Source organism: Cibotium barometz, chromosome 62, assembly GCF_041138505.1.
Source record: "Cibotium barometz isolate CiBa-2024 chromosome 62, ASM4113850v1, whole genome shotgun sequence".
Taxonomy (NCBI): Eukaryota; Viridiplantae; Streptophyta; class Polypodiopsida; order Cyatheales; family Cibotiaceae; genus Cibotium; species Cibotium barometz.
In genome coordinates, this window is record NC_141107.1 from 22,918,805 (window position 1) to 22,936,029 (window position 17,225).

Sequence of the window (17,225 nt, forward strand, 5' to 3'; positions counted from 1 at the left end):
CAGAAAGGTCAAAATGTTGAAACCTGGCCTTCACTGGTGTTAATGAATGGGATGCTAAATGCTGTAATGCCACAGGTTTTGAAGATGAGGAGGTTTGTTGTGGGTGAAGAGCAACGGCTTGAAGATGATGCTGTGTGGTCAAAGTCTGTGAATGCTGATCAGATGGACAAAGAAATTTTGTGGCTATGGTTAATGTTTGGTATGCAGTGATGCAGCCATTGTGTTTCAAGAATGTTGGGGAATGGGATGGTGAGTTGCAGATGTTCCCTTTTGATCCTGGTGGATGACTACTGGAATTGTCTTTTGCTGCTGAGCATGAATGCTCTAGCAGATGGGGGGTTGGCAAAGTATGTCAGGCATTTTTCTGAGAGGTATTTCAGGCTCGTGTATATATGGGTGCATGGTGTGAATAAAGGTTTTGCAATGGAATGCATTGCCAGGTGTACAGGATGGATGACTTTTGTTTTAGGCCTGAGTGTTTGCCTGCTTGGAGTAAGCTTAGATGGAAGTGATATCAGCTGCTCGATGGCTTTGATTGTGGGCGTGTCAAAGAAATAAACGGGCACTCGAAGCTATTTGAAGGTATGTGGAAGCATGAGGGCAATAAAAGTTACAGGGCCGGTGTTGCCTTGAGAAAGAGGTGTGTGGAAAGCATGGAGTTTTTTTAATGATTGATGGGCCAATGCAACCATTAGCATCGGTGTGAAAAGGGGAAGGGTGGCCATCCATTAGGCCTTACAAAAAATAAAAATAATAATAATATCAACGTGGCCTGCAATATTGAAGACCACGTAGAGGCGTGAGTGGCTGCCAACGCATACCATCCAGAAGCTGGCAAATTGTGGAAGTCGACGCAGCCTGCAGATAAAGTGAAGGTTGCTTTGTGTTGTTACTGGGGGCCGCTCGGACGCTGACAAGTTCTGGGCATGTGCAGCTAGGCGCGCAGGAGGGAGTCGCCTTGTGATATTGGGGGGTTCTTGGGCGTGTGCAGCCACAAGAGCGCAGAGCCAGGCAACTCGTGAGCTGCAGCCAGGTGGATAGAGCCATCGTGTAGAGGCTGGGGCCCTCCGTGTGAGCTACAGAGAAGTGTTCAAAGTGAGGCTGTAGGCGAGGATAGGTGTGGCCATCGTGTAGTCGTGGTGGGGCCTCCCGTGTGAAGAGGTGAGCGGAGCTGGTGTGGGCTGGCGTGGCTAAAGCGCAAGGAGAGAAGCTGCTCGTGCAGTCGTGAAGGGACTAGAGAGAGCTGGGATAGCTGCTGGCGATAGAGAAGGCATCTTGTGAGGGTGCAGCTGTGTCTGGCGTCAAGGTGATGGTCATCAGCGAGTAGAGACGTGTTTGAGGATAGCGCAATTGAAGGTGCTACAGCAAGTGGGTGGAGCGACGCCTGTGGGAAAGAGATAGAGGTGGTCGTGTGATTGCAGCTGGAGCAGGGCAGAATCGTCTTGGTTTGGGGCATGCATGGTGAGTGGCCGGTGTTAAAGGGGACAGGCTGGCACAGAGAGCAAAGGCCGCCTTTGAGGTGTTGGCAGCACAGAGACAGGCTGCATGCGAAGAGGACGGACTGAGGTGGTGTGGCCTTGGTTCGGTTAGACAGAGTGGACACAGAGCAGGGTGCCGAGTGAAGCCGAGAGAGATGAGGTGTTGCTACTGAGCTGGTGGGGCCGGTAGCATTGCAAAGACAAAGGGCAGATAAGCTGCAAGTGGGTTTGGACTGGCTGGCAGAGGATCAGCACACAGAGAGAGAGAGAGAGAGCGTGGAGTGAAGCTGCTGCTGACGACACATGCAGAGTAGATGGGCTGCAGAGAGTTGAAGGTTAGCTGGTGTGGGCACCTTCTGAAGTGAGAGTGGCCAGGTTCTTTCTGATTTTGGTACAGCAGGCATGCAAATGGTTCGCGGTGATTGGGGATGTGGTGTATCCTCGGCAGTGATAGGTCTGAGTGAGTTTTTTATGGTCGTGTGAGTCAGGCTTCTGTGTCGAGAGAAGCTTGTATAATGTTTTTTCTGGGAATATAAATTGTTGGGTGTTTACTGGTCTATGGTGCCCCTGTTTTATGCTATCTGTCTGGGTGGTGAAGTGTGAGAAACGTTCCAGCCGGTGGCTGGTGGTGCCCCCGTTCGTGTGTGTGTTTCCAAGTTTGCGAGGTGGAAGGGCTATAGAGGCAAGGGTTTTCTTTCTTTTTTTCACCTCACAACAGCTTCCTGCTCATGTGGTGGGATACACCTCTACAGGATTTGGTCAATCCCTTTCTTGGGTGGTCAGCTATGACTTGGAAGTGCCGGATGTAGATGGATATCCAATTCCATTGATCTCTGGAAAGATTATCCTCCATCAGACCTATTAAGAAATGTTAGCATTTCATCATACCATGTCTTGGGGATGGGGATTACTGTGTCAGTTATGAACAACTTAGTATTCACCGCCGGTAGGTCATCTACTACTCTGCTTGGGTCTTCTCCAGTCGGGATAGATAATCTGCCATTGTATGATTAGAACTTCTCAACTCAAAAATCTTCTCACCTCTTTCTCATTTGTTGGAGTTGGGGCTTTTCGGATCACCTTAACCTTGGCCGGGTTGACTGCTATTCCTTCCTTGGAAATGATGTGGCCTACTCGCATTCCGATTTGGATAGAAAAGGCACATTTGGCTAGATTTAGGCTTTATCTAGAGAGCCTGCATTTAAGCACAATTGTAGGTGCATCAAATATTCATATGTTTGGCCAAAAACACTAAAGTCATCAATGAATACCTACATAAAGGTGGTCAAAAATTGGTAAAAAGTTCATGGGCCATGCATTGAAATGTGGCACGAGCATTCTTGAGGCCAAAGGTCATGACATTTGATGCAAAGTCTCCCCATTGTGTGATGAAAGATGTTTCTGACAATCTTACAAGGCCATTTGAACTTGATTATATCCACTAAATCCATCTAGGAATGAGTACATATCATGGCCTGCTCTATAGCATCAAGCATGGAATTCATGAAGGAAGGGCAAGGGAAAAGGATCTTAGATGGTTGCTGCATTCAGCTTTCGATAATCTATAGAGTGTTTGAAAAGATGCAGGGGGGAAGAGAGCTTGAGCTCTTGCAAGCAAACACACACACTCACAAAACCCTAATAGAGAACACACAAGGTGAGAGGCTGAAAATCTTCTTCTTCTCTACTCAACACTCAGCACACCATATACAAGATAAGAGTACACACAATATGAAAGGTACTCAACCAAATACATACACGGGTTCTCTATAATGTGAACCCGACTAAATGAGCTGGCGCTATAACTATGCCAGTCTCTAGAATGGCTGTCACACAGCCTGTCATCCCACTGGCCGCATATCTCCCATGATCTCACCAACCATGCCAGTGGTGTAAGTGTGGGGCCTATCCCCCAGGCGGGTCATCAGTGGTGGCCACCGCCTCACTAGACGAGCTCGATATCTCAACACTCCCCCTCGAGCTCAACTCCATCTCATGTACACCAAGCGAAGCCTTGAATCTGCGAAGCTTCTCTGTACCCAATGCTTTGGTGAAGATGTCAGCTACCTGATCCTCTGTGCTGACATAAACAAGGTCAAGGTCTCCTGCCAAGACCTTCTCTCTGCTGACGAAGTGGTAGTGGACCTCTATGTGCTTCGTATGAGCATGAAAGACTGGGTTCCTGGCCAACTGTATACTGCTAATGTTGTCACAGAAAATGACAACTTGTCTATCCACTGATAGACCCAAATCTGCAAGTAGCTTTCTCAACCAAGCTACCTCACATGCTGCCATAGCAGCTCCTCTGTACTCAGCCTCTGTACTCGATAGAGCAACCGTAGGCTGCTTCTTGCTGCTCCAAGTCACAGCAGCACTCCCCAAAGAAAACATGATTCCACTGGTAGATCTTCTATCTGAGATACTACCAGCCCAATCAGCATCTGTGTACCCATGTACACAAATCTCTGTCCCAGTCTCATAGAATAGTCCACAATGCAAAGTAGACTTCACATACCTCAGTATGCGTCTCACTGCATCCAAATGCGGTTTCCGTGGAACCTGCATAAACTGACTCACCAACCCAACAACATAGCTCAAATCTGGTCTGGTGATCGTCATGTAGATCAAACTTCCTACTATGCTCATGTACATAGTAGGATCCTCCAAGATCTCTCCTGAATCTGCACTCAACTTGCCATTCTGATCCAATGGCACAGAAATAGGCTTACAACTTATCATACCATATTTGGACAACATGTCCAAGCCATACTGTCTCTGCAGTAATCCAATACCATGTGGTGACCTAATCACCTCAATGCCCAAGAAATATCTGAGCTCCCCCAGATCCTTCATCTCAAACTTCTGTCTTAGCAAGATCTTTACATCAAAGATCTCTGCATCATGGTCCCCCGTAATGATCAAGTCATCTACATAGATGACAACAAGCACAACCCCTCTATCACCATGTCTCACATACAATGAGAAATCTGCATTGGCTACATGAAAGCCGATAGTGACAAGATATTCAAAAATCTTGTCAAACCATACTCTTGGTGCTTGCTTTAAGCCATACAAGGCTTTCTTCAACCTGCAAACATGTTCGGGGTGACCCTCATCCTCATAACCAGGTGGCTGTAACATATACACCTCTTCTTGCAAATCCCCATGCAAGAATGCATTCTTTACATCCATCTGATGTAAAGTCCATTGCTTTGACGCAGCCACTGCTATCACAACTCTCACCGTTGCCATCTTGGCAACTGGGCTGAAAGTTTCCTCATAATCAATCCCATATGTCTGCGCATATCCTTTGGCTACCAATCTAGCCTTGTACCTGTTTATGCTTCCATCACTGTTATGTTTAACTTTGTACACCCACTTGCATCCAATGGCTTTCTTGCCTTCAGGCAGTTGCACTAAATCCCAAGTTTCATTTCCATATAGTGCATCCATCTCCTCATCCATAGCTTTCTCCCAACACACATTTCCAACAGCCTCATCAATGCATGTGGGCTCAACAACCTACACAACCTTTGCCATATATGCATAGTGATGTGCTACATAACCATCATAGGTAAATCTCTGCACAGGATTTCTCACTCTCCCAGATCTTCGCAGCTTCTCATTCATGGATTCCATAGCCTTCTTTACACCAGGTGTTCTCATAGCTGGGATCCCAAGCTCCTCATCAAGGCTCATATCTGAGCCACTAGACTCTCCATCAACATGAGAATGCCCTGCAGAAATGTCAGGCATACCAAGGGGCTCAACCACTTTCTCTTTTCCTTTACGTGATGTAGTAATCACATTTGCAGGGCTGGTATTATGACGCAGCCTGCCACTCCATGGTCTATCAACAGACCCACCAGATGAGGACTCTTGTAAGATTCCTCCCCCAACCCCTTTTTGATGTCTAGTATATTCCCCTGTAATCAATTCCTTTTCTGAAATATAAGAGATCTTGTTTGTGGCTGTTTTAACCTAGAGAGAGAAAATATTCTAGAGAGAGAATATTCAGATTTTGAATATTTTTGGATAGAAAAATATCTCTTATAATTCAGATGAGTTCCCTTGAAACAAAAATTTAAAAAGAATTTTCCAATGTGCAATTGGAATTAATTGGAACATTAGGGAAAAAGGGAGCTCATTTTGGGGCCTTTTACGGTTTGGAAAAATAAGCTCTCAACCAATGAACAGAGGGCCAACGTAACGTTGGAAATTCACAAAAATAAAAGAAAATAGATAAAAGAAACAATATTTTATGTAGGTACAAGCGTGCTACATTAATGTGGAGATTGGTTTTTTATTCTCACAAGATCTTTGGACATGAAGATAGAATCTAGTCTGACATTTTCTCTGACAAGGGCCTTCCCGCTTCCACCTCCCTTTGAACTTTGAATTGTTGTGCTGCCTTTCCTTCGAAAGGTCTACCATTCTACACCACTACCTCATTGTGCAGTAACCTCTTCTTTTCCAAAACTGCTCCCTTGATCCAGTTTGGCTTAGAGTAAGATGTTTCTTGTCAACTATCTGTCTGCCTACTTTCTCTTTCTTGAAACTTCACTTTGTTATCTTGTTTACATTACTTTGCTGTGGTTACAGATTCACAAGGTATCCATGGTGAATAAAAACTATGGTCGTTCTTGTGGAAGACGTTCTGTGGATGATAATGCTATGAAGGCAGAATTATACCACACATCCTTACCCCGTCGACCTGCTTCTTCTATTTCTTCGGTAGACAATTCAAGTACAGTCAAAACGGAAGGAACTTGGGAAAGGTTTACTGTTTCGAAAGGAGCATGGGTGCTCATGCAACCTAGAAAAAGAAAGAGACCCCAGACAAAAAATATTTTCTTGGCATCATGGAAGGGAAGAGTACGAGATTTTAAAATCACCAGAGGAAAGATATCGGTGAAAGAAGTTTTGATTCAGCATGTGTACATGCATAAAGAACTTGTCTTGCGAGACTATCCAAATGATCTTCCGCAACACAGGCCTAATTGTATATTTTTCTATTGTGGTTTGGTTCTTTATGAGGTGCATGGATTTTTAAGACAAAGCTTTCTTTCGTTGCTTATTGATATTCTTGTGATATTTTATTTCAGATTTATACCCTTCATCGTATGAGACATGGCAAAACATCGATTGTATTCTGGGATTTATAGATGTTTTGCATGGATCGATAGGAGAACAACAATACGAAGGTCGATGTGCAACAGAGCTAGCTCAATCCGGTATATTTTTTACTGATCATTTTTATCAGTTGCTGGACAATGCAAACACACATGGTGTGTTAAGAAAACAAGACCTTCCAGCATGGAATTCAGTGGATTGGCCTCTCCCACATTTTAGTGTTACAGAGGCATACAGAGCCAAGATTTTCAAAGAAGTACAGAAAGCTCTTAGGCCCAATATTGCCACAAGGATAATAAAAATTTCTTTGTGCATGCCTCTCACAGTTTTTGTAGACTTGTTTAATACCTTTCCAGTGAAGGTTTCAAAAACAATGTTCACAGTTAAAGCAACAAGTCTGGCATGCATGCCACAATTTTTGGATAAAGGTTGGGATAAGAAGACATGTAGTTCAATGTTTTGTGAGGTTGTCCAACCTTCTATGCAACTGAAGTACATGGTTGCATCACAAAATTTCATTTTTTCTTTTTATTATAAGCGCAGTCGAATGCTAGGTACAAAACTAGTCCCTATGGATCAAGATGAAGATTCTTTTGGTGCAGAAAATAAACTTCTTGTTATTGATGTTGTTGAGAATGGTGATGTGCTAGTCAATATCACATTAAGACAATGCTGCTCCCTAGCTCAATTGCGCAATGACATTCTATTTGAGACAGAAGGTTCTATTTCAAAGGACTTTTTATTTATCTACAACAATAAGAAGGTATACCATGTGACGTATCCTAGTCTCATTAAGCACTGCTATTAGTTTACTTTACCCTATTGTTTCATATTGCTTTTTTGCAGGTGCTCAAAAGAAGAGAGAGATCAATAAAATGCAAAGACATTGAAAATTTTAAAATTGAGATAACACAGACTCCATAAACAAAGGTATTATATTCAGAAATGTAAAATTCTGTACAGAAGTGTTTAATTACATATGTAGAACATATTCTTGACAACAATTTTCTATTTATCTACAGGTTGATCTAGAGGCTGCTCTACATGGTCCAACCTCACCGTATCATCTTTATTTGGAGAATCTACTTTCTGTTGCTCCATCTTGTCGTGTACAGTCTCTTGGTGCTGCTCCATTGTCTCCTCTACTACCCTTGGAGCATCTGTTTGCTGTTGCTCCATCATTTCCTCAATAACATCAGCAGCAACAGGTCCTTGTTCTTGTGGCTTCTCCTCATCAGCACTAGGTCCTTGTTCTTGTGGCACCACATCTGCATCATCTGTATCATCAAGGTGTATGACACCTTCTCGGACTTTAGAGCTCTCACCTAACTCGACAGTAGCTGGTACAATAGGTTTGGGGAAGGCATACTTCAAAAACTTCCAAATTATATCAGCTCTGAAACTATACACGTAGCTCGAGTTGAAGCTATCTTCTCTCATCTGCAATGAGATATGATGATTTAGAACACTTTGTACCAATATCAAATTTTTTGAAGCTAAATGAAAATTATTTTTTCTTACAAGCTCTGGCTGTCCTATCTCAAAATAGCTTGAAAGTATATATTTGGCACTAATCAGCACTCTCCAGCCACAGCTACTTGAATCATCTTGTTGTGGTGTCTGGATAGTTGGAAAGATATGTTAGAAACTGTTAATGTCTGAACAAAATAAAATTATTCAATAAGTTCAAAGGCATAGCATGAAATAGACATCAGTAGAGGGAGCAACTTTCTACCTCTAAATCTATTGGCTCTATTGAATCCAAAAGATTGACATTAGGAGGACACTGATCCAATGCATCTAGAAGTCTTCTAATACAACTGCAATACATATAATTCAGTTAGTTTGCATTAAATCCAAATAATGAAGTTTAAAGTTAAAAATAGCACACAAACCACTTACAATTTAACCTCTCTGTGTGTGTTTCTAAGAGAGTTGAATAAAAAGCATTGCTTCTGCTGGATGTCAATAGAAGCAAAGCTCCAGTGGTCACTGCATAAGGAAAAAAGCATTAAGAAATCAAAGGCTACAAGAGTACTCAATCTTGAAGGAAAATCCCAAAAGAAGCAGCCACACACATACTTGTTATGGTATGGAAGTAGCAAAATATCAACATGATCAAAATCACAGTGTCTGAACCCATGGGAGTTTCCTTTGGATCTCTTAACTTGAAGGAAATTGCAGGATCAATAATATAAACTGTATGCTGTATAGCATGGTTCAGCCAGCTTCTCATCATGCTACATTGGACAAAACAATAATTAAGGTAAGGTGTAAGGGAGGAGGTACAATAAGGATTGTTTTGCAAACAAATGTAAAATAAAAGACACTTACTAGAGCATTGCAAGAATGATAGTATCTGAGCAATACTCATTCTTATGAGCCAATGCTGCCAAGCATGCTCTTGTCAAGTCAAAATTATTCTCTGAAAAATCATCTTCAATATGGACAACTATGTTAGGGCCCAGCTCCTGCAACCTTCTCTGTATCTGTAGCTCCATCTGTACAGTCTCCACATTTATAGTAGCAGACTTGGATTTCTCTATTTGCTGCTTCAGTGACTCCTCATAAGCAGCTTTCCCTCTGGTGCTCATTGAGTGGGTCACTTCAACAACCTTCACCTTGTCTGCCTTCAATTTCCTTGTAGGTGGAATTAATAATATGTCTCTCATTTTAATGTCCTGCCATTCCACAGGATGGACCAGCTTGTCATATCTCCACCTCACTCTGGACAATGTGTTGAAGTCCTTGGCCATCAGAGTTACCCTGTGAGCATGGGCTGCTACAAGCATTGCATCTTCAAAGTACTTCTCCAGGTAATCCTCTGCCATTTCCTGTAAGGAAAGAATGGCAGTCCTGTTCCACCTGAAACCAAGGTGCCAGTTATCACAGATTTCTCTCACTAGCCTCTGAAAAGGTGCCTTGGGGATTGCAAAGCCTATAGCTTTTTGCCGTTTCCTGATCTCCTTTAGCACACCAGCAGAATGCTTTAACCTCTTGGACTTTTGCTGTAGCATGCTCATTGGCTTCCCCTTCCTGCCATGTGCAACTCTTCCTTTTGTAGGCACAGTAGATTCCTTGACATCAGCCCCAGCTGCTGCTGCTGCAAGCCCTGGCCCCTTGCCAGACCTCCTTGCAGTTGCCTTGGTTCTTGCCATCACTCTGAAAAGGTCCATACAAAGCAATAGTAAAAGATAAGAAACATGGAGAACATAGAATGATTAAAGAAGGTGATGACAACTTGGATGAAGCAAAATTGAACAATTTGCAACAAAAGGCGATTATGAAGATTTGAAATTTGTAACAGCTCAGAATCGCGTTTTTCTGCAAATGCTTGAAACAACATGCTTTTGCATTCATATGATGAATTCTCTATCTTTCCAACTACAAACAATATGTATTGTGTTTATAGAAGAGCTATGCAGGCCTGAAATGGGTGGATAAAGAAGCATTTTAAAATCTGCAACAAAATGCGATTTGCACTATTTTGAGATTTCTAAAATCCCCTCCTCGCATTTTGCTGCAAATTCTAGAGACAACATACTTCAGCATGCCTTTAGTCATTTCAGTGTGTATGCAGCTTGGTGCAACATAGATTGAGCCTATGGACATCAAGAAGTGATCAAACTTCATTCAACAGGGCCAAATAAAAAGTCTTCCTGCTTCTACATGCAGTGGAGAAAATCTAAAAAATGCATATAATATTTATCATAATATGTAACCTACATCACATCAATCAATTCCTTACCCTAATATACTATTAAACAAGAAGGAGAGGAAAAAGATTTTCTTACTAACCTGGAAGGTATCTGCAAGTGTTCTGTGCTGATGATGAGTATCCTGTGCTGGGTGTGAACCTCTGCTGCTGCTGGTCTGGATGCTGATGGTGTGGAGTAGGGAGTTAGAGATGCAAGAGAACTGAGTTAGGAGAGTAGATTATTACAAAATACAAATAATGGAGTTATTAATACCACACGTGTGAGATATAGTCGTTTTTTAACACGTGTGGGTCCCACCAAATCTTTTGGGATTTGAAATTTGTGGGTCACTTTTTGCCTTGGAACTTGTGCCAATCATGATTTCATAATTAGATCCATTAACACTTTTTCCTCCCCGTATTCCATCCCTGCCAGCACCCTCCCATCATCCTCTTCTCTCCCACTTTGACCACTTTCTACCCAACACACTCCATCCACTCTGCAACCTGTCTGAAGACTACTACCATTACCAGATCTCCAGGTTACCAGTGCTACAGCTCAGTTTTGGAAAAGAGCAGGACAATCTCCAGGGCTATTCCATCAGTATGGAAGAGGAAAAGAAAGGTCAGAGATCTATACCATTTCCAATGTTTTCTGACATATATTTCTTCCATCTGTAGAATTATTAAATCTCAGTGCCTAGAATCTGGCAGATCACCCTAGGATTTGATTATAGATGGATATGAGTAGGATTTGGAATTTTGCAACAAAATGCGATAAGAAAGGTTTATGTTTTCCAAATGCTCCAAATCGCGTTTTGCTGCAAATTCTGATATTTGTTCTGGTTCTTATTTTTTCTCCTTCTTTTAATCTCTTTTGCACTGGGGATTTCCTCCTTGCATCATTTACTGTCCTCAACATTGTGAGATATCCCTAACATTTGATTGGAAATGGATGTCAGTAGAAATTCAGAATTTGCAACAAAATGCGAGGAGAGCACTTTACATTTTTCAAATGGGTCTGCATCGCGTTTTGTTGCAAAGTCTTGTGTCTCTTTTGGTTTTTACTGTTTGCTCATTGTTTTGCTTTCTATGTCCATGGAGATGTCTTTCTTGATGATGAGAAATGTTTCTGCTTTGGAACAGTTGATCCTCAGGCCCCTCCTTTCAAGAGGAAGTTGGACTTCTCTGCTGCTATACTCAGACCACAGCAATCACCAGGTGATTCATGTGTGCTGATGAAGAGTTTTGTTTGGTGATATCCTATACTTTATCTGATTGCATATGTGAGCATATAGAATTCATGTTATATAAATTTTGCTTCAGGCAAAAGCAAGAGACTAGAGCAGAAAGGTGAGTCTTCCCTTTCAAAACAAAGGGAACCAGAAGAGGACAAATCTCCAGATTTGCTCCTATTTGACTTTCTTCACAAGTGCAAGGCTCAAAGGAACTTCCACATATACCACAGTATTTTCAACAGGGAGTTCACTATGAGCTCTCTTTTGGACCATCACAGAGATTTCCTTTCAGACCATTGGGATACCTTCAGACAACTGACAGAGGCAGGAAGGATTGTGGAAGGTGAAAAGGTTTTTGTGCATTTAAATCATATTGTCTCCATTGAGAAGCTGAGGTATCATGTGAATAGAAGGTTTGACAGCCTGCCTGAGGAATATAAATTCAGTTGTAACTTGCACACCAGAAAGTGTAGAGTGCTTGAGGAAAACATGGCATTCCTCATGTACATTGTCTTTCAACAGCAATCTCTAGAAGAGCAAGGGCAGGAGACTGAAGAAGAAGATATATCTGTGGCAGAGGTAAAAGAGAATATTCCTATGGCAACAGATATAGCAGAGCAGGAAGAAGATATCAACCTCGAGGATGAGGGGCTGCAAGTGGCTGCTCTTGACCTTGTTCAACTAAGGACTGAGACTCTTAGGGCAGCACAGCCAGTTGAAGACTTTGATGTTCAGAGCAGCAACTATGCAGTGCCCATGCTTCCAGGTGTCTTGATTGGTGGTAAAGATTATGTTTTCCTCCATGATATAGAGTGTATGTTCAATTTGAGGGAGGACTATGCCATTTCCCTTATTGCCCAGGCTTCAAGGCTTGACAAGGAGGTTGGCATAGAGGATGACCATTCACTGCTAGCTTTGGAAACAACCTTTGATCCTGCAGAGGCCCTTACTATTTGTTTCAAAGAGGCTGAAAGTTTCCAAGAGCCAGATGAAGCTGCCTTCCAGCTCACCCAGGAAGCTATGAATCTCTCATCACTTCATAAGGAAAAACTTAAAGAAGAGGCTGGACTGGAGGGGAGAGGAATAAATCTTTGGAAAGATGAACTTCTTGTTGCTGATGAAAATGAGAGGGTATGATATTATTATCAAATCAAATACTTTATGTTGTGTTTAAATGTTTTGTAGTTATGTATCATTGTCTCACTATAATCTTTTGATACATGGCAGCTACAAATTGAGGATGACACATTCCTCCAGAGATCAAGTGGAAGCAGGCCAGCTGGGTTTGGCAAAATGTCAAGCCTAGCTCATTATATTCATGATCTAGGTAGTGCTAAGATCTTGATTTACCATAGGCAGTTGAGCAACAATGGAGAAGCCATTGTTTACTTCTTTAAATGTTTGTCTAGGGTATTAGGTGGACATGATCTTCCATGGCAAAAGGAAAAGATCATTTTAATAGAGAGGTTGTCCGCCATAGATATATTTGGGGATTATGTGAATAAGCAGGCCTCTAGGGCCTCTTACTTTTTGTCTTACACTTTATGAAAGTTAAAATAGAAATTGTGTTGTAAACTGTTTGTAAATACTGTTTGTAAATGCTGTTTGTAAATGATTGTTTTATGTCAAGAATGCTGGGGGGAGCATTTTGACCGTCTTGTGATTAAAGTCGTGATGGTAAAGTTGCAACTGCTGACGGGGAGTCAATGAAGGACGTCTCGCGTAGCAAGGTCGGCCGAGGTCTTGACCAGCCTCGGTGCGATTAAAATGGTGAGCTTCCGGTACGGTGGATGAGGGGCCAAGGAAGCGGCCTATGCGTGAAGCGCTAGGTTACCTGCGAAGGATCCTAGAGGGTGCTGACCATACGGTGCTCGGGCTCTGGGTTGCCAAGGATACCCACGCGTGCGTCGAGGAAGATATTGGAACAGAGTTGGAGTTGTTTTCTGAAATCGAGCATGGATCTGGTTGATTGACCTTGCTGGTCTTCAATGGATGAGTCCATGGCACCTTATATGGATCCGTTGGTTGATCTTGCTGATCTTCAATGAGAGTCCATCTTGATAAGTGATTATATTACCGAGTATTATGGGCTAGGAACTATCGAAACGGCTCCTGAGCGTTCTAGTTGCCAATGATGCCATAGATACTCTGATGAAGGAATGATGGGAAATTAAGAATCAATTGGATAAATTGGAAGATGGTGATCAATGAATACTATGGTTTTATTAAAGGATTGTTTTAAACTGGTTGAATCTGGTTGAAAAAGGCAATTTCATATTGGGTGTGTGAGTGGTGTGACTAGTTTTATTTTGCATGAACTTCCGGCTAGGGGGCCTTGGAACTCTTTTCCTTGGTACCCGTGACAAAACCTAACCAAATTCTTAATTGGATCCCATCACTACAGTGGTTGGGCGGTTGGCTAACCCATGGGATTTGGATGGGGTTAGGCTGGACTGATGGATCCGTAAATCGAGACTCAAACTTTTGTTTTTACGATAGAAAAAAAAAATCCCGGACAGTAACTGTTCTATGGATAGGAATCAACGGCTGTGCCTCTTGAATGGGGAAAAAAGCGTTGATCCCAATGATCCAAGTGCAAGTTTCTTCCTTGAACTGACTAAGTATCTTATAGATGTAATTGGATCATCTCGATCAGAAATGATCTTGACTACGTTAGAGTAAAAAGTTATCGTGGTGGAATCGCCCGTGCTTCCGCGGTTAAGAAAGTTTTTCCGGGTTCGGTTTTGGAACAACCGACGGATTAGTCTCTTATCCGGATATCCGTGGGCGAGGCCCCGAGTGTGGGACCCCTGTCCCGTGCGAGAAGCGCTACTTCCGCTGCCAGTACCCCGAATCCGTTGCTCGGTGGGAACAGGGATCTTACAGTTGGTATCAGAGCATTTGGTTAATAAAGATCAACTGAGAAGATAAATATATCAAAAATTTATCAAGAAACACAAAAAGGTTATAATTGTGTGAGATAATTCATACAATTTGATATTCAAACTGAAATTCGTAATTTGGTAATTGGGTCTTCAGATGGAAGTACCGCAATTATATAGAATCCTTGACTTGCTTGAGGCCTAGACATGATAGTATTTACCTTATAATTCCAAGGGCCGTGACTACCCATATATACCGAGAGTATACTGCAGCTCTTTACTGACAGTATATACGAGTAAATCTAAGACTTGAAATTATAAGCGTTAATGCTATCTAGATGATGATTTCGAATGTGATTGATATGATTTTTAATTCTGTTTGAGAATGAATGAATTGATTTGGATTCTGATTGAAAAATGCTGATTGAAAAATGTTGATTTTTAAAAATTAGTTGAAATATAATGAAACCACAATGAGGGGGAATGGGACGAGTTCCTGTGATGATATTCATAACTAGAATGATGATAATGAATTCAGCAAATCACTATGAGATTAGTGGGTTGTGCTGTCAGATTGCTGCTATTAATACTTGACCGGTAGATCAAGTTAAGGGATGTCAAATTGAGAACTTGCTTGACTAAAGTTTCCGTGGAGGAATGTTCCGAAGGAAATTTTTCGGTCTAATGGACCATTATCATGTTAAATGAATTGTTATTTAATGATGAGTTCTGTATAAGGGATATTTATCCCAGTGTTCTGTTGGGTTGACCAGAATATAAGCAACCTCAGAATAAAAATTGGATCTTAAGAAAAAGAGTTATCCTCTACCTTGCGAGATGAGGACATCTCGCACTTTTTAAGTGGGGTAGGATGTAAGATTCCTCCCCAACCTTCGAGGTATACAGGAGTAAGAATCTCCCTTTCTGACCTTATAATTATTCCCTCTCTAAAATAAAAGAAAGTTTCTGTTTAAAAAAGGAAGACCCTTTTCCTAGAATACTTCTCAGGAGTCACGCCTATTTTAAGGATTCAGAACAATGAGTTTAGAAGTGAAAAATTGGTGTTTTGGATACCAAGGTTTTTGGTTTTCATTCGAGTACAGCCAAAAGAAGTTCTTTATCTCTTGGGGAGTATAAGAAGTTATCCCCCAGATATTGTGACCCTTATATCTGAATTTAATGAAAATAGGTGACTTAGCCTACAAGCTTCTTTTATCTCCTCATCTCAAAATTCTTAATGCCTTCTATAGAAAAATGTGTCAAACCAAATCATGGAAAGACGGTAAAACTTCAGTGGTGGCAAGTTACCGTTGGCTTCTAGGTTACGCTAGCTCCTTCCTTTATATAAGTCGTAACTTTTACTTGTCGCTCACAGTAATCTTACTCCCATCAATCTCCTTTCTTTCTTAATCTCCTTCATGGCTTGGCAAAACAGGAATTAGTTTTATCCCTGATGATTTCTCACCTTCAAGATGCAAGAGAGTCTGTGAAGAAAGACTTTATAGAACAGTATGAGCGCTCACTTTTTCCTCACCTAGGAACTTCTGTAGCGCAGACCAAATGGCGGACCTATCAAAACATAACTAGGGTAACACCCTGGGGTCAGCAACACTTTCGTAACAATGTCCGCTTGGCCATGGTTATTGAAGCTTTGGGTTTGGGTCCCCGATACTACTGTGTCATGAGATCAAGGCATCTTGGGTTTTCTGAGCGGGTCTTCTTACTGCTGGCATGTTTTCTTCCTCATGAGAAGATATGCCTTTACCCCGTTTTTGGCTTGCCTCTCAGAGGTCCTTTTGTTAGATCACCTCATACCACTGAGATAGGTGCGGCAATAACCAGCAGAATCATTCCCATAGATGAGTTACCCTATACTTGTGCAGCTTGTGAGGACTGCTTTTGTGACCATATGATGGACGGGCTTATGGAAGTGTAAAGAGTTTCTCTATCTTTACTGTATAAGTTCCGAGAATGAATAAAGTTTAAATCTTGTTCTTATTTTGAATCTTGCTCTCTTTAAGACTTTTCTTGGTGGTTAATCGTGATTAAAATTTTTCTCTAAGTCTCATATTCGTGCATCTTGCGAAATTATTCCAAGTTGCGAGATGAGGACATCTCGCGTTTTTTAAGTGGGGTAGAATGTAAGATTCCTCCCCCAACCCCGATGTCTAGTATATTCCCCTGTAATCAATTCCTTTTCTGAAATATAAGAGATCTTGTTTGTGGCTGTTTTAACCTAGAGAGAGAAAATATTCTAGAGAGAGAATATTCAGATTTTGAATATTTTTGGATAGAAAAATATCTCTTATAATTCAGATGAGTTCCCTTGAAACAGAAATTTAAAAAGAATTTTCCAATGTGCAATTGGAATAAATTGGAAATAGGTATAAAGAACCTTAGCCTAAGGGTCTAGATTTTCAGAAATCTTTAGACTATGGTCTAATTAAGGTTCCTATGGGCCAATAGCATCAATCCATGTGTAGGGAGGAGATAAATCCAAATTGTAAAAAGAAAATACCCAAAAATGAGTAAATGCTCACTTGAGGTGGAGAGTAGAAAATGTACAAGGTTTATTAGAAAAAAACTATGAGCAATATTAAAAATATGAGATATTTTGGGTATAATGATTTTATTATGACACATATGTAAGGAAGGGGAGTCCCTTAAATGCTCACATAAGATGAAGAGTTGAAAATGTACAAGGTTTATTAGTAAAAAACTATGAGCAATATTAAAATGATTCCATTATGACACCTATGTAAGGAAGGGGGAGTTCTTTAAAGGAGGTGCATATTTC

At 41.5% G+C, this 17,225-nt stretch overlaps 2 protein-coding genes across 3 annotated transcripts; one reads left to right on the forward strand and one right to left on the reverse strand.

Annotated features, from left to right (window-relative positions):
- Window positions 1-5,856: 5,856 nt before the first annotated feature.
- LOC147604263 (uncharacterized) lies at window positions 5,857-7,768 on the forward strand. Of its 2 annotated transcripts, XM_086795432.1 has the most exons (5): window positions 5,857-6,480; window positions 6,584-6,712; window positions 7,262-7,374; window positions 7,458-7,541; window positions 7,634-7,768. In XM_086795432.1, exons 1-4 carry the CDS (start codon window positions 5,991-5,993, stop codon window positions 7,533-7,535), a joined length of 810 nt encoding a protein of 269 aa, XP_086651558.1. In that variant the 5' UTR covers window positions 5,857-5,990; the 3' UTR covers window positions 7,536-7,541; window positions 7,634-7,768. The 2 variants fall into 2 exon arrangements, with proteins under 2 accessions (XP_086651558.1, XP_086651557.1); XM_086795431.1 differs by having other exon boundaries at window positions 6,584-7,374.
- LOC147604264 (uncharacterized) lies at window positions 7,585-8,671 on the reverse strand. The gene is made up of 4 exons (XM_086795433.1): window positions 8,514-8,671; window positions 8,347-8,431; window positions 8,133-8,231; window positions 7,585-8,051 (listed from the first exon to the last, which is right to left on the reverse strand). Exons 1-4 carry the CDS (start codon window positions 8,621-8,623, stop codon window positions 7,620-7,622), a joined length of 726 nt encoding a protein of 241 aa, XP_086651559.1. The 5' UTR covers window positions 8,624-8,671; the 3' UTR covers window positions 7,585-7,619.
- Window positions 8,672-17,225: the final 8,554 nt, after the last annotated feature.

Excerpts from the sequence above, each read along its gene's own strand:
- LOC147604263 (XM_086795431.1), top strand. The coding sequence starts at position 5,991 with ATGTTTCTTGTCAACTATCTGTCTGCCTACTTTCTCTTTCTTGAAACT. Across the intron at positions 6,481-6,583 it reads TCCGCAACACAGGCCTAATT|ATTTATACCCTTCATCGTAT; the intron begins GTATATTTTTCT and ends ATTTTATTTCAG. Across the intron at positions 7,375-7,457 it reads TTATCTACAACAATAAGAAG|GTGCTCAAAAGAAGAGAGAG; the intron begins GTATACCATGTG and ends GCTTTTTTGCAG.
- LOC147604264 (XM_086795433.1), bottom strand. The coding sequence starts at position 8,623 with ATGCTTTTTTCCTTATGCAGTGACCACTGGAGCTTTGCTTCTATTGAC. Across the intron at positions 8,432-8,513 it reads ACACACAGAGAGGTTAAATT|TTGTATTAGAAGACTTCTAG; the intron begins GTAAGTGGTTTG and ends TATGTATTGCAG. Across the intron at positions 8,052-8,132 it reads AGATAGGACAGCCAGAGCTT|ATGAGAGAAGATAGCTTCAA; the intron begins GTAAGAAAAAAT and ends ATCTCATTGCAG.